The 22,236-nt window shown below is 39.4% G+C and overlaps 1 protein-coding gene across 3 annotated transcripts in view; it reads left to right on the plus strand.

Moving 5' to 3' along the window:
* Window positions 1-22,236, plus strand: part of DZIP1 (DAZ interacting zinc finger protein 1) — a 65,090-nt gene that overhangs the window by 36,048 nt on the left and 6,806 nt on the right. For 2 of the 3 annotated variants that reach the window (XM_011975433.1, XM_011975432.1), the window contains 7 exons: window positions 574-630; window positions 4,003-4,059; window positions 10,695-10,754; window positions 16,035-16,177; window positions 19,708-19,870; window positions 20,213-20,342; window positions 20,933-20,986. In XM_011975433.1, coding sequence (XP_011830823.1) covers window positions 574-630; window positions 4,003-4,059; window positions 10,695-10,754; window positions 16,035-16,177; window positions 19,708-19,870; window positions 20,213-20,342; window positions 20,933-20,986 — 664 coding nt within the window. The remainder of the gene's footprint in view (window positions 1-573; window positions 631-4,002; window positions 4,060-10,694; window positions 10,755-16,034; window positions 16,178-19,707; window positions 19,871-20,212; window positions 20,343-20,932; window positions 20,987-22,236) is intronic. The other variant, XM_011975434.1, reaches the window with a different exon arrangement.

Raw genomic sequence — 22,236 nt, forward strand, 5'->3', positions numbered from 1 at the left:
TTCTCTGTCTGTCACACATACACACACTGAACCAGTCAAGACCAGGGCAACAGCTGACTTTGCAAAAGAAAAAAAAATAAAAAAGAGACCAGAAGGGAGACTGGAAGCCACAGGTTCAGGGTCTCACTTCTGCCTAGTTTTCTTCCCGGTGATTCCAGTCCTGGTTCCTGCACGTCTCAGGTTGTTGAGGCATCTTTGTCTATTTGAGGGATGCCACCTGGGGGTGGTGCTGGGGTGTATGAGCTGGGTTTCCTCCCTCTTGTTTTGAGATAGAGTTGAGGAAAGAGGGTTGTGGTTCCCTTTAACTCCTCTCAAAATAACAGGAGCTCAGGTAGGGAGGAATACTTGCAAAATTAACTAGATATCATAAATATTTGACTGAAAAATAATTCTGGGAAAAATTTAGCTTCAGAAAGATTTATGTTACGCGTATTTATTCTCCTGGTGATGTGCTATATATTGGTACGTTTCCTTTGTTGTTTTTCATGGGGGCACAAATTAGGATAAGGGCTACAAAAATTTAATCCATAGCTTGTGATTTTTTTTTGTTCATTTATTTTTCTGTCATTTCAGGAAATCCTTTAGCCTGGCAGGCTTTTGAATCTCAGCCAGCTGTTCCAGCTGTGCCTAGTAAGTTCCTATAATAGATGCAGGGCTCCAAAGGTATCTTTAAAATGCTGAACCAAAACATAACTTTTACTTACTATTTTTCGAGACTTTTCTTTGAAAACCAGTGTATTTAGAGATCGCATAATGATTTATTTTCATTCTTGGTTTTGACCTCATTCTAAAACTCAAGACTATGAATATCCACGTGATGTGGTGGTGATTTTGATTAGCCATAGCTATTATTTCACAATTTGTCTAAAAAGGGATGACTACAAATTCCTTGGCATCACTTTAGTTTATACTTGTAGACTTCTCAAAGTGACACACTGGGTGACTGTGTGACTGTGTGTGGTGTCACCACACTTTGAAACTGCTGACACTCTTACTGCTGCAGGCTTTGACAGGTGTCCTGTCAGTCCCCACTTGTGGTCAGCCTGGCCATCTGCTCTATCTCCTGGAGCTGTCAAGATTCTGCAGTAAACCAAAAGGACATAATCTTTACAGTTTAGAAACTGACAGGTCGTTGTTTAAAAATACTAGCTAAATAGTTGAGATAGTTTTGCTTCCATTCAGGAAGGAGTAAGGGCAGATAGCCGTGCCATGTGCACAGCAATATGACCACAAGAGGAGTATGGGCTGAGGCTGAGCGCAGGGAGATGGCACCACACACATGGGCCTAGGGATCTCAAGAGCACTGTGTAGTGACCAAAGGACATTCTTGACCGTGTTTTGGAATTTGCACTACTGGCCAGAAAATGCTGATGGTTTTAACCTCTCAGTCTTCTTGGAGGCTTCTTGAAGCCTCTCGTTGCTTCCTGGAGCTGAAGAAGTTAAGTGGTAGTTAAGGAGAGGAGCGGAGTTTAAGTGCCAAGAGCAGGGCTGAGAGAGGAAGAGATGCTGAACTTGCATCTTATGAAATGAAGGAAAAAACACATTTCAGAGAAGGATAGAAAGGTCAAATACTAACTTATTCAAACAAACAATCTTTGGCAGCTGACCAGACTCAAATATATATGCAGAAAAAAAAAAAAACAAAAAACAAGGCTATATTTAGTTAGAGTGGTTTTCTCCAAATGGAGTATGCAAAGTTATCTATTGGAATGTGGGAAAAAATTATTAGAGATTATTTTTATGTATTAATAAATCTCACCCTTTTACTTTTTTCAAATTTTTTTGTTTTAAAATATACATATTTGTATTATAGTACATATAAAATTCATTTAAATAAATATGTGTATTTCTGGGGGAACTTTTACTGATCGGGGAATGTTGTCAAAAACTATGGATGCCACTGGCTCTAGAAAATTCCAAAAATAATTTAAAAAAATAAGCCCATAGCCCCATAGATAGGGGTCCCTTCCAAGTGAGGCCCTGGCTCATCCCATTCCTCTTCCCAGCATACAAAAAGATCTAAAAGCCAAGGTTCTAATGATGGCAGGGAAGTTTTCATCACTTAAAACAAAACATACACTCTAAGATCAGAAAATCTAAATCACAAAGTGAAAGTCAGCTTAGGAGATATGCAATAAATAAATCAGACCTATACTCAGTAAAATGAAGATTTGTAATGTCTAATATAAGGCAGATATGGTCAAACCTGTTGATTCTACCTGTCTATACCCTTGGTGATTTAGACACTAGTCAGTCATTTACTGATTTACTACCCTTGCATAATAAGGGAATGCATTCTGTAGTTTAGAGAAAAGACCAAATTGTGATCAATTTTAACAGCATCAGATCTTTTGATTCTGTAAGCTGGAATAATATCTAGATCAGGAATAGTTAGTATTCTGTATTTTTTTTTTCCTGTAAAAGGTCAGATAGTGATTTACATTAGGCTTCACAGGCTAGATGGTCTGTTTTGCAACTACTCAGCTCTGCCATTGTAGTGCAAAATCAGCCATAGACAATACTTAAGTGAAGGAGCCATGTTCCAATAAAAACAGGCAGTGGACTGGGTATGTCTCATGGGCTATAGTTTGCCAGAACTTGATCTAGATTATGCAAGTTGCAAATGGGTACAAAGGCAGTATTTCCAGAGTTTGTTAGCAATTTACAAATTTGAACACTTTCACTAGAAGCCATTGTGAAGATAAAAAGTGTATACCCACAGAAGTAGCTGATGGCCGGGCATGGTAGCTCATGCCTGTAATCCTAGCACTTTGGGAGGCCGAGGCAGGTGAATCACTTGAGGTCACCAGTTCGAGACCAGCCTAGCCAACATGGTGAAACCCCGTCTCTACTAAAAATACAAAAATTAGCTGGGCGTGGTGCTGCATGCCTGTAGTCCCAGTTACTCGGGAGGCTGAGGCAGGAGAATTGCTTGAGTCCAGGAGGCGAAGGTTGTAGTGAGCCGAGATCATGCCACTGCACTCCAGCCTGGGCAATGGGAGTGAAACTCTGTTTCAAAAAAAAGTAGCTGAGGTTTGTGGCCAGTACTTTTTAGGGTAAGATTAGAATTAAAATTCTGTCTTGATAAAATAAAGAAGCAGTAAACTAATAGACCAATACCGTTTAGTGAAAACCAACTGGACAAATAAATAGTCCAGAGAGGACTCTCAGATAAGAATTGTCAAATATTTGAAGAAGGCAGTGGAATCTAATTTTCTGGAGAAATTTAAATTGGAGAGCATTTAGTCTTAGTTAAGTTGGGCAAACCTCTTTCCACAGGCAGTGACTAAATTAATACCTTCACATAATGTCTTCCAGCCCAGTGATTAGAGTACTTTTCAAAACTGGTTTATTGTGCATGAATGTTCATTGCAGTGTTATTCATAATAGCTAAACAGTGGAAACAACTTATGTGTCCATCAACTAATGAAAAGGTAAATAAAATGTGGTCAGTTTATAAAACAGAACATTATTTGCCCATAAAAACCCATACTGATATTTATATGCATGCTACAGCATGGATGAACCTTGATACCATTGTGTTAAGTGAGCAAATCCAGATGCAAAGGACCACATATTGTATGGTTTCATTTACTATATGAAATGTCAATAATAGGCAAATTCATAGAGATGGATAGTAGATTAATTGTTGCCTGGGGATGGGGAAGGGGCAGAAATGAGGTGTGATGGGTATTGGGAATGGGTATTTTGAGGGAGGTGATGAAGATTATGTTCTAAAAGTGGACAGTGGTTGTGGTTGCACAGCCCTGTGAATATGCTAAAAAACCACTGAATTGTATATTTTTAAAAGGTGAACATATCTCCATAAAGCTGTTATGAATATAAGTTTATGTTGTATAATATCTTTGTCACTTGAAATTTTTGTCCCTTATGGTCTGTATGTATCTTGACTAATTTGAGGCAAATTTGGCTATCATCATGTTCGGATGCTTATGCTTTAATTATGGAACCTCTGAGTTTTTCCTTTTTATGCTGTTTCAGTGAATGCCCCAGCCCTGCACACTTCAGAGACTAAATCTAGTCTGCCAATGGCACAAGGTAAGTTTCAGTAATAGTCTCAGCGTTTTATGTGCACTTGCCACCCGGAGTTAGATAACTTATTAACCAAAAGTGATTCTGTGGAGGTAATTTATAATAAAACAGGAAACATTTTAGTGACTGCAAAAACAGTTATTAAAACTGCAGTCTTCGTGTGTAATACTGTTGTAAACTGGACATATCCTCCAAAGTCTTAAAATATAAAAGGTGTAGATAGGTATAAAAGGTTGCCAGACTCACAAGTAGAGATTTTAACTTGAGTAGTGTCTTGGTTATTTATGACTTTTGTGGAAAACAGTAGGTGTTGGGTAAGAATGGTCTGCTACCAGACCAGCCAACCAGCACATGCCACAGGGCATATGTGGCTGTTTTTATAACTTTCAATGTGGCAGCAAGTCACCTTTTCTAAACAAACGGTTTGAATGACTGGTTGGGAAAATCTAGAAAAGACATGTAATGGAAACTAAAGGAAACAGGTAGGAAGCACTGGGTGAAATCATTGCCAGGGTTCAGTTCTTGGACCAGATCAAAAGGGTGATAATTGTTATTCACATGATCCAATAGACGGGCTGAATGTTTGTAGCTGTATTTCACTTTTTATACAGTTAAAGTGATTACAGTTTTTATAGTATGTACTTTAACATGATGTTTTCCTGTGGTCTGTTGGATATTACAAATGCATTAAGATGGGAGAAGGGCCATCTTTTTCCTGTCTCACATACAGTTGCTGTGGAATCCAATGATTACTTCAGTCTTCTTTCATTTTTGGTCTTTTAAAAAGGTTACACGTAAATCCATGATCTAACTGGTCAGTATAGTGGCACTTTTTGTCTTCATAAATATCGTGGTCTGTATACCATGAACTTTAGTAATAATCCTTTTTACTCATGACTGACTCATGAAGTGTTTATTGCACCTTATTTTTTTTCCCGAAGATCATTTCAGGTGGATCAGTTGTCTTGAGTATGTGATCACAATATGTGATGTATAAATTCTCCACATATTGATCTTCTTATTTACAAGTGTTTAGAGCATGCAGTTTTTTCCTTTAGACCAGTAACAGATAAAAGCACATTGGACATAAATAAATTTGCTTTAATATTGAATGTATAAGAAAAGTATCTAGCAATCATTCGGTATTCATATTATTTTATGTCAGGTCTAAAATCTCTCTGTTGCGTCCTTTTGTAAAGCACTACTGGCCACTTCTCTTTTGTACTTCAACAGCGTATTTTAGTTTCTTTCACTTCCCCGCCCCTCTACTTTGTTATCGTTAGCTTTCTGTATGACATTACACAAGGTCCCAGTTTCTTTGTCATATATTTTTGTTGCTAACTAAAGGACACCCCCGTAGGTACATTAAGCTGTCTGGGGTTAATTCAGGGGTTTGGACAAATCGATCATTTCTAAAGCATGTGTTCTTGGAGACCCTACCCTCACTGGCCCAGAGCTGCATGAATCAGTCATGCCCCCTTCCTGGCATCTGCTGGGATTGAAATGCTAGTTTTAAATGCCAACCAGACCTGGCACAGGGCCTACAGCCCTTGGATGGGGATCAAAGCTGATTTGTGAGCATCTCAGTGGGCAGGAGCTAGGAAGAGACTTGGCCAGGGCCCGCCAACGTCCCCCACCCCATCAGGCCAGCTTCCCCAGGGTGGCAGGGGCAGGGCAGGTTAGTCATGGATTGCATAATGTTTATTCGCCCGTTCGCTCTCTGTCCTTTGTTCCATCTCAAAGCTTGATGAGGTTCTTTACCATGAAAAATCTTGCGATTCCTTACCATTGTGGGTTGGGTCCCCTGGGAAACAGACTGATACAGAAGTTTACAGGTGGGACGGGGGGTGCCCTCGGACAGCACCTGTGAGAGAAGCAGTGTTGGGTGAAGGGGACGTTAAACCCAGGTGCAGCTGCAGTGGAGGCCTCAGCCAGCCCTGCTTCAGAGCTGCAGAGCTGGGATGAGTGCTCTGGCTTGTCCTCCACTGAGGCAGGGGTGGGGGCCATTGCTCCTTGCATTGAATTCTCATCTGATGGGGGCTGCCTCGAGGAGAGAGTGAGCTAAAGCAGCCTGGAAAGAATTCCACTGTAAGCTGCTAGGAGCCAACCTTGCCAGTGCTTCTGTCCTGATAGGATCTAGGTAAAATGGGAACCCTGATGGCTCCCTGCTTTCAACTCTGCTACACAAGCTGAACAGTACAGGCAGTAGGTTCTGATTCAAAGGCAGTTGATAGGATGAAACACGGGTTCTGGAGAAGATAAACAATCAGGTTCTGATTTGAAGGCAGTTGATAGGATGAAACACAGGTTCTGGAGAAGATAAACAATCAGGTTCTGATTTGAAGGCAGTTGATAGGATGAAACACGGGTTCTGGAGAAGATAAACAATCATGCTTGATCCCCATCCCCTAGTATGTGTTTTTACTGGACAAACCTCAAATAACTTTTTGTAGTATTTTCACCACTGGAGACCACTTTGCTGTTTGCTCATGGGGTTGTGACTAAATGGTGGTATTAGGATGCCCAGTAAATAAAGTAGACTTTGTTGCTGTTAAACTGACCCATACACCAATTGCTTAGGTTGCCTGACCTGATAATATGGCCCACTTTTAGAGCGATGAGTGCAGTGAGGATGCAAAATAACCACTTTCCCCAAAGTCTATGGGCACCTGCTAGGTTCCACCTACATGTGAAGCCCTCCTTTAATTTGGCCTATAAATTGTGAGGGGCTTGTGTATACATGACTTTAATTGTATATAGCTACAATGATGACCACAAAAACTGGAAACTTTTTTTTTTTTTTGAGACTGGGCATTTCTCTGTCGCCCACGCTGGAATGTGCTGGTATGATCATAGCTCACTGCAACCTCAACCTTCCGGGCTCAAGTGATCCTCCCACATAGTTGAGACTGCAGGGGTGCACCACCATACCTGACTAATTTTTAAATTTATTGTGTAGACAGCATCTCATTATGTTGCCGAGGCTGGTTTCAAACACCTGGACTCAAGTGATCCTCCCACCTCAGCCTTCCAAAGTGCTAGGACCACAGGTGTGAGCCACTGCACCCAACTTACAAACATTTTTATTAGACTTTACAATTACTATGTTTTGCTCTCACAGCAAGTATTCTACATCTTGAAATACTGACACTTAACACAAGCAATAGTTGATTGTCCAATACATGACAGGTGGTGTGTTCCAGACTTCTGGCGTATTGTGTCTTTTGATGGAAAGAAAGATGGCTTCCCTCCCCGCCGGACACCACTGGCCCAAATAGTGTTACAGAAGTGGGATGGGGACTGTTGAAAGGAAGTCTCAGTTCAGTGGAATTCCACCCTCTAAAGGAGAATGGGCCTGTTCCCTGTCAGGTGACCATGCTTACGTGCAGTCACAAGGGGAAATGTTTGGATATGCCAATAAGATCTCCTAGACATATATCCTGGAAAAGCTCAGAAGAGTCTTCAGTGAACATGTCTTTGACAGGAGTTAACATGCCACGTGTAGTTGTTTCTCTAGTGGTGTTCCGCCACTCCTGCTTTCCTTCCTTCACCGACCATTGGGTAATGACAACTGTGGGCCACTCCTGAGGGTAACGCCAAGGCGGGCATGACAGAGATACAGAAACGAATCAGAAACGAAGTCTGTCCCCAAGGAACTTATAGCTTATAAAGGAGACCACATGTTTATAATTGTGGTGCAAGGTGAGAGCCACTGAGAAATGAAATGGGTACCCAGGCAGGGGAGAGATTTTCTCCATTTGGGAGACTCTGGGAAGACTTCCTGGCGTAGCTGATATTTGGCCATTTGAGCCGAGTAGGAGGTGAATATGTTGGGATGGCATCCTATGCAAAGCCAACAGTAAGAAGGAAAAGGTGGCAGGAAAGCACTAGATGTGTATTAGCAGTGCAGAGTAATTACTTGGCCATGCATAGAGAAGAGGAGGAGACGTGAGGGAAGTGAGGTTGGTTGAGGGCGTTCATGGCAGCTGTTGAGTGCCAGGCGGCAGCTGTCCAGGGTCGTTCTTGGGGCAGTGTGTAGCCGCTGAGTGCTCTTGAGGCTGGGTGTGCAGAATTAGAGAGCTGGGCTATGGGAGGCTTGGCCTGACCAGAGCGTCTCCAAAGACTCTGAGCTGGGGAGACCAGTTGTGGGTGTGGGTGATCCTGCATTTGAGATTCCTCCCCAGGAGTCTGGGTTGTGGTGACGAGAGTGGAGAAGGAGTGGACAGACCAGCGGTTTGGTGGAGTTGGCAGAAAGGCTGAGCACCTGATTGGGGACCAGGGCCAAGGCCAAGGAAGGTCAGAGCACAGTGAACTCTGATAATGGGTGGACAGCGGTGGCATTTGAAGAAGTCAGGAAGACAAGCCTAGTGAGCGCCAGTGGGCAGGCATCATTGCTTTGTGGCCAAGTGCCCAGACTTTGGAAGCAGGCAATCCAGATTCACAGCCCAGCCCTAAGCTGTGGGCTTAGGGACTTTTCCTACCAAGTGCAGAGAGCAGCCATGGCTACTGTAGTGGCCATTGTGATGGGCCAGCAAGGCACAAGCCACTGAGTAAGCTCTGGCCAGTGTTAGCTTCTAAGGTGGGCACAATGAAGTCCCGCTGAAGTCAGCCAGGGACAAAAGGGCAGGGCTAGTTAGAGGACCAAGAGCCTTTCTTCTGGAGACAATGGTAGGAAACTGACAAGGATTTTTTTTAAAGCTTTCAGCAAGTTCACGGGAGACTCAGACCTCTGAGTGTTTTGACTCTCACCCTGGATCTCAGCTCAGGACAGGTTCTGGGACGTTTGAAGGCTAGACTGGTGGCTTACAAAGCATGAGCAGGGCAGGTCCCTCCCTCCTGATATAGGACATCAGCCTGCTTGTTTTGGGAGCTGGGATTTGGCCAGTCTCACTTTCCCAAGCCCTTGTGATGGGATCCTGTTCGGGAATCTCCCCTTCTACCAGAACTCTTCCTCTCTACACAGAGGGAAACACATCAGAACCTGGCAGTTATCCTGACTCTAGAGAAATAAGTCATAGGAGTATCCCTGCAATGAAATGATAAATATGTGTGAGATGATTTCATGAAAATTTTAGTAAAAGTTTCCTTGTGACCTTGTTTTGATCACAAGTACAATAAAATACAAATGGTGTGACTTTTTAAAATCTGAAATTAGTTATCCTCCTTAAATCTCTGTTTTCAACTGTTCAAACTAGTAATATAACCTATTTTGTATAATTTTGCAAAATCTTAATGCTCTATAACAAATTTGAAAAGCACATTTTTGGTGGTCACCAGTTGTGGTACCTGGTGGACTTAAACGCTTCTTCATGGCTATGTCCACACTTCAGCATTAAGGTGGTCTTACTCAGTCATAGGCTGCATTCCAGAAGTTCACTTGAAAGTAGTTTCAGATGCATTTCTCCCATACAGCCAATGTTACATACATTGACTAGGTTGCTGGCTAAGCTGTAAGAACCTATTTATATATACCTAAATCTGTCTGTCTGTTTCTCTTTCTATCATCTCTCTATCATTTATCTATCTGAAATAGAGTTCCAGAAATACCCTTTAATGAATAAAAAACAGACCCTTTAAAGTGGGAAGCATTAAATTTGAGATACCACACATGTGGATCCCTGCCCGGCCACCTGATGAGCACTCAGTAACTGTTGGCCGTTTTTACCCTGGCTCGTCACCCACTCCCAGGTCTGGTGGTAGAATGCAATGACCTCCCACTTGGAGGTAAAAGTGGAGAGCTGGTGGGGGGAAGTGCACTGTATCAGTCTCCAAGCTGAAGGTGAGTGAACCATGCACCAACTTTGCTAGTTGCATTTCATTCCATGTCTAATGCCTGACCACCATCATTAAACCTTCACCCAAAACCTGACCTTCCCCATGAAGGAAATTACCTTCAGTTGATGGGATAGGGTTTGGTTTTATGCCTGCTGCTGGCAGGTTTCCTTGTGTATACATATAGCATTTCTCTGGGAATAGTCATCCAAAGACCTCATCTCCCCTGAGTGCGGTTGACATTCTGGGGTGAGACTGTGAAGAGTCCTTCCTTATCTGCCCAGCTGTGGGCCCAGGGCATTCTCCAGCCCCGGAACTAGGTCTTGAAATGTATCCATGCAGGTGTCGAAGAATGACTCTCAGTCTTGCTGCTGACTTCTCTCCTGTCGTTCCTGTTTTATCTTGTTGGTCTTACCACTTGAATACCATGGGGTTAGCACCGGGAACAAGTGGGAATCCCAGGGCCTTGGGAATTATTTATTTTTTTGTAGTTGAAATATTTTCATTAATTTTCTGTTTAGCCACTTGATCGAAATACTTTATAAGTAATGAAGATCTTTTGCAGTTGTGCCCTTGTGTCGTAAAAGGCTATTGCGTACTAGGTTGATGAAGAAGAAACTCTAACTTAATTATTTAAAACTATACTTTCTGTAGAGTTTAGTTAATGGAAAGTACATAGAAATTGAAGATACCATGAAAAGGTGACCATCTTTGACTGATTGCCTCAACATTTTTTCCTCAGTAAATATTTGCTATTTAGGCATGATTAAAATGCTATGGAATTATATCTTTCTAAATCATTTGAAAGGAAACTAATGTTACTTTGCTGTTGTTCTGTTTGTACTGTTCTTATTTTTCCTTGTTAATAGAACAGGCATTCTCGTCGCACATACTGGAACCAATAGAAGAACTTTCAGAGGAAGAAAAAGGTAACAAAGGGCTTGATCAGGTTTACCTGCACATATTATATTTATATATCAAAACCCAGGCCTGGAAAATATGAGCCAGTGGTTTTTATTCCACATCAAAATTAGGAAAGACATTTAGATTTGGATTTTACTTCCAACCCACATGGAGTATTCTGTTATCCTATTCCCCTAATATTCTGTTCTGCTTTCCCCTGCTTCACAGTATTCTTGTGCAAGCAGATAAGAAATTTTCTGTGTCAGGGAACTTGAAAAAATATTTAAGTCTTTATTTTAATGCAGATTTTTCTGATGAGATGACATGTTGACGCATACATGTGTACCAGATGATCTGAAAAGATTTGTGTCATAGTGGTGATTTATCATACCCTTAATCTGAAATGAATTGGTGAAATGCTTATTTCCAAATTATTTTTAATAATGTCTGAGTTCTGGATGTGGAATATTTATATGCAAAACAATATCTTTATGGTGGAATTGGGGAGCTGTTACGGGTGTTGGGAGATAATTATTACTGCTTACTCATTTTATTTGATAGTCCTAAAAATTATTTTCTGTTGATCAGTTTTTAAAATGTATGAGGAAAGCTTTAATTATAAGGAACATTTTCTAATGCTAGATTTGTAGATTTTGAAAACAATTATATTTGAATCAATTTATCGTAACTTTTTCTTATTAATTATAATAATTCACCATATATCACTTCTTTAGGAGAATTGTCATATATCACCATATATCACTTCTTTAGGAGAATTTAAGCAAATTGTCAATACTTATATGGATTCTGGTTTTGTCAGTTTTGTCAGGAAGAGAAGTCAAATGATATGTATTCTAATAAGTAAATTCAATATTTATTATAACTCTTCCCTTGTTCTCTAGACATTTACCAGTTTTTTTTTTATTTTTATAAGGCTACAAATTGAGAATTCACTAGATCAGGCATATTCATAATACCTATATGAGGTATACTTTCAAGTCTAATCTTGTTATGCTAGTGATCAGTCACTTGTTGATGTTTTTATGGGGCTTGTTTATTTTGCTTCCATGTATCTTTGTAATTTGTCTTGACTTTGTATATTTTAGACAGACCATTTAGCTTAGGATTGCATATCTTCCTGTCCCAATAGTTGTTCATGTTTGGCACTGATTTTGAAGAGTTTGGTTTTAGTTGCTTCATTTCCTGCTTATTTCTTTGTAATTGCTGTTCCAATGTTTAGAAACTTGCTTCTTTCAGAAACAAGAGTGACCATAGGTGCATTAAATTATAAAAAGCCATAAAAACTTGTTGAGGGAAATTTTGGGGTACTGTGATGAGCATAACTTTAAAAGATATTGTCACCTTCTTATGGGATCCTCAGCCTTGTTCCATTGTTAAGCAAATAAATTGGGGTGGGTCATTCCCAGATACTTCCAGCACCTTAAAGATGGCCACAACCCAGGCATCAAACGAGATCCTGCAGGCTAAATCGATTCCACAGACGCTGATTTACTCAAGCTGCAGTGTTGGCAAATATTTTATGATCGGTTGCCAATATTTAATTGTAGTGCAATCTACACAATTTAATTATCTATCGCTACGTGATAAAGTCCCTTCCAACTCAGAAATTCTGGTTGTTGTTGTTGTTTTTTAAATTATTGGCTTCATGCCACAATACAATACCCTGGAAACCCTGGGTCATGGTCTACTGAGCAACATTTAGCAGGGCTGAGCCGCCACTGCCGACTGTGGAAGCAACTTCCGGTTTGCCATAATCCCCCTCAACTCTTTTGCCCCACGTTGCCTTCTTTGCTTTATGTAGGCATTTGAGCTTCTGAGCCCTATAAAGTTGAAGAGAAACAGTGCTTTAAAAATACTGTCTTTAAGTGATTTTCAACCAATCCTGTTGGTTTCCAAGAAACGGGATGAACAAATCTTACCCTATTTGAGTTCTGAATAATGACACATCATTTTGCTTGCAAGTAACATGCTTCCTTTCTCCCACATACATATCATTTACTGATGTCCAAGACATACAATCCCGTATTCTTTGAAGAATCTGTGAAACATGTCAGGAGGTTCATAGAAAAGGTCTCGTAATTTCAAAACTGGAACTTCAGGTCATGTAGTTCACTCATTTAAAAAATGACTAGTGAGGGTTCCTATAGGAATCATGATTGTCCACCATCACCCAGAGTGGTCTTCCAACTTCCAGTTCCAGGTTTCAGTTGCGGCATCCCTCTGCCTGTGCTTTTAGAGTTCTTCCAGTCAATGTAAGAGGGTAGCTTGGAATCACTGACAGCAAACACCACCATTGGTTGCTGCCACATTTAGGGGGCTGGACTGGAAAAGAAAATAACCCTTGCCATGCTCCATGTGTACAGTTCTGGCAGTAGATAGGAGAGTGCTGAGGACCACGGAAAATACCTCAGGGTCCACGTGCACCGCTGCAGAAACCAGTGACTGCCTCCTTCTAGCACCTCTGTGGAGTTAACATACTGGCAGCAGATTAATTGCCATCAATAAATTCCTCAGCTTGTGCTAACATTTTGCAGATAAGTGCTTGCGAAGCTCAATTTTGGCAGTGATTTGCAAAAACACTGTGGCCTTTACTAAAAAGTAACTCACACACGCATATTTCTGTGTACCTGCTTTTTGAGCAGAGGCATATTTGATCTTGCTGTTTTATAGATGCTAGAATGTGAGGGCCAGAAGGGATCTTAGAGGCCATTTTATTTTCCAGAAAGAAAACATAGGGGGATTAAGAGCCTGCTTCAGATTGTTGAGTTTAATTAGTGACAACATCCAGGTTTTCTACTGTCCATAGTTTACTGCAGAGAGCAAATGGAGAAAGGGAAGCTGATGTGGCCTCTACAGGACCATCTGGATGACCTTTGGGGAAGTTACTGTACTGCTGTTTCTAGCATCCTCATGTGAAAAATCTATCATTACTAGGTGGTAGATAAAGTCCTTTCCAACTCAGAAATTCAAGGATTTTTAAAAATCATTTGCTTCATGCTACAATTATTTGTTTACCATAAATGGGATGTTGTGTGTCTGATAAAACTGATCCCATGTATGGACTGTTGTGCATTAGCCTGGCCATCTGCTTGCTTGTGTTTGAAAATTTGTATTGGAAGGAAATGCTAGTCTTTAGAAAGTTTTGCCTTGGTCTTGGTGAGCAATATGTGCTTTAACTAAAATCTTCAGCTGTGGTTGATTTTCAAGTGATTAATTCCACTTCTACATAAAAACTTTATTTTTCCCTGCCTACTCTACATTCTTTCTCTTGCTTCCATTGGCCAGTCCCAGCCTTGTAAGAATCTTTACCAAGGGTGCTGTAATTATTCATAAATGATTTCCCAAAGCAAGCACCAGTATATAAGGTGAATTTGAGGATAGAGGGAAATGCTTAATCTGCAGTAGTTTGGGGAAACTCAGTCATCAAAATGAACCTGTCATCAGAGTTGAGGGTGATCAGAGACACATCGGCAAAGGAATTCAACAACTAACAGCAAAGGCTTTACAGCTCTTCTAACTGCGGCCAAGTCATTCCAGGCATTGCTTGCCCCTGTATGTGGCCCCAAGTCCCAGAGGAAACTGGGCCCAGAGCCTCTTTTTGGGCGATGCTTCTGTATATGTCCTTCATTATCTGAGATATTGGCCAAAAGATTATTTGCATAATTGGGGTAGGGGGTATGTCTATTTCAATGGTGGCACCAAGACTTCCAGGCTGTCTCTTGGTGCCTCTTTTTATTTTTGGCCTTAGACAGTTGCACACTTGATGGCCACCTAAAAGCCAAAGCCAGCGACGTAGTGGCTGCAGCTATGATTTTGTAGAAGTGCTTTTTTTGGTGGTTTCAGAATATTTGTAAACATTGGTGGTTAAACAGCAGCATGATTGCTGAGACTACAATTTAAGATTAGTTCTGACTTTTAATATATAATTATATGCAGTTTTATCACTTCAGCTTAGCAAGCTGCAATGGCAAAACATAGAATAGTATTTTTGTGCAGGGTTTTTTTCTTCTATTTAATGTACAAAAAAGTAATCTAATTTTGCTTTCAGTAAAACCATCTATTTATGTAATAGAAATATTTTTTAATGTGGGAATTGAACTGGTGTTTAGAAAACCTCTTAAACAAAAAGACATTTTGTTCAAGATCTGCAAATCCAAGTACTATGGGTATTAAGAATCCCATCCACTCAGATGGGTGGGGTAGCAGCGAAGGGAGAGTCTCTCAGGCGGCCTGGAGCCCTACACCTAGGAAATGGCATTTGATGCCATCCTTTGGTGGGCAAAATGCCCCTGCTAGGAGATTAGGCTCCAAAATGGTAGTATAGTTGTCACATTTCTCCCAGATCAGGCTTTGGACAGTCAGTAAGGGTCTGAACTGCCAAACATCGCATCTCTTTAATCGAGTCTTTAGTTCCTTTGTACATAAGGACTCAGATTTTTAAAGGTCATGCCATCATTCTTCTCCAAACTCTTTTGAACTTGACATTTTTTTTTTTTAGTGGGGAATACAAAAGGGGTAGGGATGGAAGTGAGGAGAGTATGTCCTGTTGGTTTTGGTTTCTTTGTTTTTAATTACAGGTTGTTTTAAACAAAATACACTTTTGCTAATACTTTTGTTATCCTTTTTCATTTTGGTAAATATTTTGAGGGGGATAATGATTTTCACATCTTGAAGTTTTATATGTACTTAGCTTCTAGTAAACTAAAAAACTTTGAAGAAGTGTTTTTTTTTAATTTAAAATAAATTGAAATGGGGCCTCACTATGTTGCTCAGGCTAATCTCAAACTCCTGGGTCCAAGTGAGCCACTCACCTTAGCCTCTGAAAGTGCTGGGATTACAGGTGTGAGCCACTGAGATGGCCAAAAATTTTTAATTATTTAAAGTAAATTCGGCTTTTTCTTCATAAGATGATACGTAAATTCTAACAGAGTGAGCTTAGAGATGAATTTTTCAGGAGATAGTGATATAATTCTAGTGATAAAACATTAAACTCCTAAATAATTTTTTTCATCATGCTTCTGTAGATACATATATATCTATAGTTGTCATCTGATTAAGTGATCCAGAGTCTTTAAAAATACTGAAGTTTTAAAGTAGACATAAAATAGTTTTAAAAGCTACGTAACTTAAGCATTCTGTATTGTGCTGAGTGACTAAAATATCCAAAAGTTTTAAAACATCACAAATACTTGCTGCTTAAAAGCTGTACTTTGTCATTTTCTGCTTAGAGATTTGATGTATTTGCTTAATTCATTTTTTAACACATTTTTAAAACCTTATTTCAGGAAGAGAAAATGAACAGAAATTAAATAACAACAAAATGCATTTAAGGAAAGCTTTGAAGAGTAACTCCTCCCTCACTAAGGGACTAAGAACAATGGTGGAGCAGAACTTGATGGAGAAACTGGAAACCTTGGGGATTAATGCAGTATGTTCATTCATTTTTGGAATATTTGTTAGTTTTGCTATATTTTGTTTTCTAAATTAGAAATGATCAGAGAAGAGAAGAAAGCACATCAATTCTGTCTGTGTTTGGAGACCAGAGGCTAATGTGACCTACTTTATTTATCAAACACTTGAATAGCATTCACTGTATGGCTGGCACACTTCTAAGAACTTAACAAATATTAACTCATTTAAACATAGGAACAAATCTCTGAAATAAATGACATTAGTATCTTGACAGTTTACAGAAAAGGTAAGTAACTTGATTAACGTCACACAGCTAGTAATGAAGGAGCCAGGGTTTGTATCTATGCAGTCACAGTGCTGCTTACATTCTGATATTAACCTCAAATCATTGCCTATTACAAAACCAGCACTTCATTAATACATGTTGAATGAATGGATGAATGGATACGGTTTCATATTGTTGCCAGATTGAATAATTTTGGTATATCCTATCATATAGATTCTTTTTGCTTTTTCTATTTTTATTGACATACATAAAAGACACAAACCTTAATTGAACTTCATTAGTTTATATGTATATAAAAAAGTGCATCTAAATATGCATATATACACACATATGCAAAGCTTGTGAGCACATACGCATGCATGGGCACACACGTGGATGTGTATAGTGTGTATGTGTATATGTAGATATGTATATATACATGTATGTATCCGTATATATGCAGATATCTGTGTATGTGTATACACATTTATGTATATTATATGTGTATATACATTTGTGTATATGTATGTATATAGATGATTATGTATGTTTTCAGATGTATGTGTATGTGGCTATATTTGTGGATATACATGTTTGTATACTTTTATGTATATAGGCAGATTTGTATTTACATGGATGTGTGTGTACGATCTATAACCAGCACCCAAATGATGAGATCGAACATTTCCAACACTCTGGAAGACTCTCTTTACCTTCTCCTGTCAATATCACCCCCTACTTCCCAGTTGGAGAGAAAGGGTATTCTGACTTAGTTTTGCTTATTCTTGAACCTCACAAAAGTGGAGTCATACACCGTGTAATATTTTATATCTTCTTTTGCTTATGATTTTATGTATATGATTCATACCTGTTCTTTCATGTAGCAGTAGTTTGTTCTTTATTTATTGCCTTATAGCATTCTATTGTGTGACTATACTGCAGTTTATCTCTTCCCTGCTGATGGACATTTGTGTTTTTATTTTGGGGCTCTTCTTGGCTGTTAATTCTTGTACGTGTCTTTTGGTGAACACGGGCATTTGTTTTTCTTGAATATATATCTAGGGATGAAATTGCTGGGTCAAAGGGTAGGCATATGTTTAGTATAGTAGGTGTTGTCAAATAGTTTTCCAAAGTCTTTGTACCAACTCACACTGTCCCCAACAGTGTTTGAGAGTTTAGTTGCTCCACATCTTTCATCAACTCAGTCTTTTTAAATTTGCACATAGACCCTTTTTAGGTGGGTTTTGACCACCCTTTGGGCAGTGGAAATCAAAGACATTCATCCTACACAGATTGTTTCTTGAAACTGTAGTTTTCCATATTGATTGTTTGCAAGTGGCTTTTTGGGTTTTAATTTTAATTGGGACATTTTCTTTTATCCTAAGATTATTAAAACTTTCTTTTTTTTTCCTAATGCTTGGAGAGGTTTTCCTAGTTTTTTGTTTGTTTTGTTTTGCCTTATTTTGTTTTTGTCTATCTGGGCTTTAAGAATTAGGTTTTGAAACAGTGATTTGGAGAGCTAACTTAATTTCCAGTTGGATCAGGTGTCCCAATATCATTTGTTGTATAATCCATTGTTTCTCCATTTATTTAAAAGGACAGTTTTGTCATTTTAAATGACAAAATATATATAGGAAATCCCTATATATATTTGGATTTGTTTTTGGACTTTCAACTGTTTTACCTTGGTTTTTGTGTGTTCCTTTCCCACACCATACTAATTTAATTGTAGTGGCTTTGTCCTGTGTTTTAGTATCTTTTATAGGCCATGCCTTCTTCATTAGTCTTCTTATTTCAAAAATTTACTGGTAGTTCTTCCATGTTTTGTTTTCCAATGAACTTTAGGAATAACTTTTCAACTCCCAGAATAATGCTTGTTGGGATTCTGATTGAAATTGTTTCCAGTTTTGTATATTAAGTGGGAAAGATTGACATTTGTACAGTATTAGGCCTTATCCTCCAGCTACATGGTATAGGAAGATAGGCATAAAACAAATGATTGTCCAGACAAATGGGAGATCTCTAATTTAGATTGTATGAAGTGAAATAAAGGAAAAGTAGAGGAGGGGGTTGATTGAATAACTGAGGTCAGAGAAAACTTCTTCTTGGAGGTGGTACTTAATCTGATGATGCAGATTTCTGTCCTGGGCAACTGGGTGGGTGGTAGGGCCAGTACCTGGGACTGGGAAGGCTGAGGGAAGCAAGGGGTATGGGGACAAAGATGATAGGTAGCTGTGTGTGTGTGAGACACTGTTATTCAACAAATATCCCTTTAACTAGTTTTCTTCTGTCCAGATTCTCATCAAATCCAGATGACTTTTCTCATATTGTCTCTTTAATTATGCTATTTGCATAGTTAAAAGTCACCTCTAGCCGGGTGCGGTGGCTCACGCCTGTAATCCCAGCACTTTGGGAGGCCAAGGCAGGTGGATCACGAGGTCTGGAGTTTGAGACCAGCCTGGCCAACACGGTGAAACCCCATCTCTACTAAAAATACAAAAATTAGCTGAGTGTGGTGGTGGGTGCCTGTAATCCCAGCTACTAGGGAGGCTGAGGCAGGAGAATCATTTGAATCCGGGAGGCGGAGGTTGCAATGAGCCGAGATCGTGCCGTTGCACTCCAGCCTGGGTGATAGGGCCAGACTCTGTCTCAAAAATAAATAAATAAATAAATAAATAAAAATAAAGAGAGAAAGAAAGTCACCTCTGATGCTCTGATGACCTATTGTTCCTTGTAGAATAACCTTTCAGCCTTTTGGGATGGCATTTAGTCTCTTCTGCTGGTTTCATCACCCAGGTCTTTGTAAGCATTAACCTGTGGGATGTGCCTTGCCTGTTTCTGCCTCAACACCTTCCTTTCTCACAGGTGTCCGTACTCCATGCCTACCCATCTGGAAATTTCTCCTTGTTTTAACTTGTTTGACTCCACCTGTCCTTCACGCCACAGCTCAGCCTTCCCTTTCAGGCTTCTCTGGCCACTGGGGCCTTCGATGGCCTCTCTCCCTGGAATTCTTCTAGCCTTTGTAGACTCATTGGGTTCTTATGACACATAGCCTCGTTGGTCGGCCAATCATAAACATATGCATGCCTTATGTGCCCAACTGAACTCATGGCCTCTTTGGGGCCAGGACAGTGTGTTACTTGTTGGGGCACCCTCACCCTCTACACACAGCTGGAGTCCTGTAAGGATGGATTGAAATGTTGGCATAGTTAATGCTGATATATCCCCATGAAATGAAACCTCCCAGGATAATTGGCCAACTTAACATCTTATTCTTTCAGGATGTACATGGCATTTCAAGTGATCAATTGCATAGAGTACTAAAAAGTGTGGAATCAGAAAGACATAAACAAGAAAGAGAAATACCTAACTTTCATCAAATTCGAGAATTCCTTGAACATCAAGTCAGCTGTAAAATTGAGGAGAAAGCACTACTATCTTCAGGTAAGCTTGTTACCTACTGCAAATGGGAGCTTAATTTAACAACTTTTTCTTTTTTCTTCTTTTTTTCACCACAAGATATCATTAAATTATTATAATTTTAAATGGTTAACAAACTTTGCCACTTCATTGACAACTCTCTTACTGTTTGTACTATTAAATGCTGGGTCTTGGGTTTTGTTTTTACAGTAAAAACAAAACAACAACCCTAGACTCTGGCTTTAAACCCTAGAGATGGGATTGTTCATTTCCACAGCAGCATAGGGTGTATTACACTGTTTACCTTTGCTTTTCACTTACTGACCATAAAGGCAATGGAGACTCATGAATGACACTATATTCCAGATAAGTACAGTGTTTCTCAAATGGATACCCTTTCAACTGGAGAAGTACCCAAAATGATACAACTTCCTCCCAAAAACAGACAACTGATTAGACAAAAAGCTGTTTCTACTGATAGGACATCTGTTTCAAAGTGAGTATTTCAGCCCTCAGATTTATTTTATCAATGTTTGTCTTAGCTCAGGCTGCTTTAACAAAATACCATAGAGTGGGTGGCTTCACAGAAATGTCTTATATTCCCATTTTGGAGGCTGAAAGTCCAAGATCAGGATACCAGTATAGTCAGGTTCTGGTGAAGGCTCTCTGCCTTGCAGACGACTGCCTTCTTGCCATACCTTCAGATGGTGGAGATACAGCGAGCTTTGGCCTCACTTCCTCTTATAAGGCACCAATCCCATCATGGGGGCCCCCATCTTCAATGACCTCATCTAAACTTAATCACCTCCCAAAGGCCCACCAGATACCATCATACTGTGGGTTAGGTCTTCAACATATGTATTTGGGGCGGGGGGGACACAGATATTGAGTCCATAACAGTGTTTGGTCCAACAGAGAATCACACTTGTAATTCCTACCAGTCTCTTGTTGACAGTTGGTGACTTTTGTTGCTGCTCTTCCTCATTAGTATATGTCAAAAGCAAAAGTCACCAGTTCCATAGAAATGTATCTGAAATTATATTATTAACTTCTGCAATTTAAAAATATTTTTCTGTTGTTTTTTAGAATTAAGAAAAACATCATGGAAGATCATTTTCCCAGAAAGTCTTCAACTATTACGTGAGTACTGATGGGGATGGGAGGGTCATTTTAAAAATTATTTTCACTGAACATTCCTTTCATTTTAAAGTAGTATGCTCATTATGGTTGAATGAAGCCATAATTATTTACTATCATAATTTATCCCTTTGTGATATGTTATTTGTGACATGTCTTTCTGTCTTTATCAGTTAGTACATAAGTCAATAGCCCTTAACCACATTGTGGATTCCATTAAGAAGAGAGACACCTGAGTCATTCTTATATCCACCCCCTGACAATGTTGAGTAATTTCTCAATAAGTACATTTAAATTAAATGGCTGATGTTGAGTTTTTATGCCTAGACCTGTGACAGTGTAACTTTGTTTTAAATGTAATAATTTCGTGTTCCAGTTTTTTGTGGAAGTTAATAATGACCCTAGTAGCTCTTCCTCTCTTAGATTCTCTTAGGATACTAAAAACCCTAGCTCAATTGCTCATCACCTGTGTGCTACTGATTTAGTTGATTACTGTTTTAAGCTTGTTTTCTTATCTGTAATATGGGATGTTTTAAGTCCCAATTTCCTTATCTGCAATATGGAATAATGCTGCCTTTTTCACGAGAGTTCTACAAATTAAATGGGAATGTATGAAGAGGGCTTGGCTCAGTGCTTGGCACTTGTGGATACTCAATAAATTGTAGGTATATTGTTACTAATTATGAGTAAGACTAATTTGATCATGAATAATTTAATCATCATTGCCTTATTCTGGAGATATTGATGACATAAATCTCTCTTCATTGAGGTACTGTGTATTAGAGACAATAAACAATGATTCACCCTTCAAAAGCACTTTTCTTATACATAATCTCATGGGAAGAGCATTATTTCTTGGGATGTGGTGTGAATGAATCAACATGTACAAGACTGACACATTGTCTGGAATTTAGGTGCCCAATAAATATTATTTAAATGAACGAACACTGCTTTGAACTTCTATTTCACTTTAAAATTGGGGTAATAATTCATGTGATGATACAAATGAGATTGTGTATGTAAAAGCTCTTTGCAATAAAGTGCAGTATAAAGAAACTGTAAGTAATGACACAATTTTAAAAGATGAGTGGTTATACTGAGGAAATGTTTTTCTTAGGTGTATGAAAACCAAAATTATTAAGAATATACACATTTGGGTTTAGAGGAGACAGGCCCCAGCTTCAGCCCATTTTGATAAACATGCCCCGTTGCTGGCAGAGATCTGGCCGTGGGAGGATGCTTCAGTCATGGGT

The sequence above is a fragment of the Mandrillus leucophaeus genome, unplaced genomic scaffold (assembly GCF_000951045.1).
Source record: "Mandrillus leucophaeus isolate KB7577 unplaced genomic scaffold, Mleu.le_1.0 Scaffold1559, whole genome shotgun sequence".
In the NCBI taxonomy this organism is placed as follows: Eukaryota; Metazoa; Chordata; class Mammalia; order Primates; family Cercopithecidae; genus Mandrillus; species Mandrillus leucophaeus.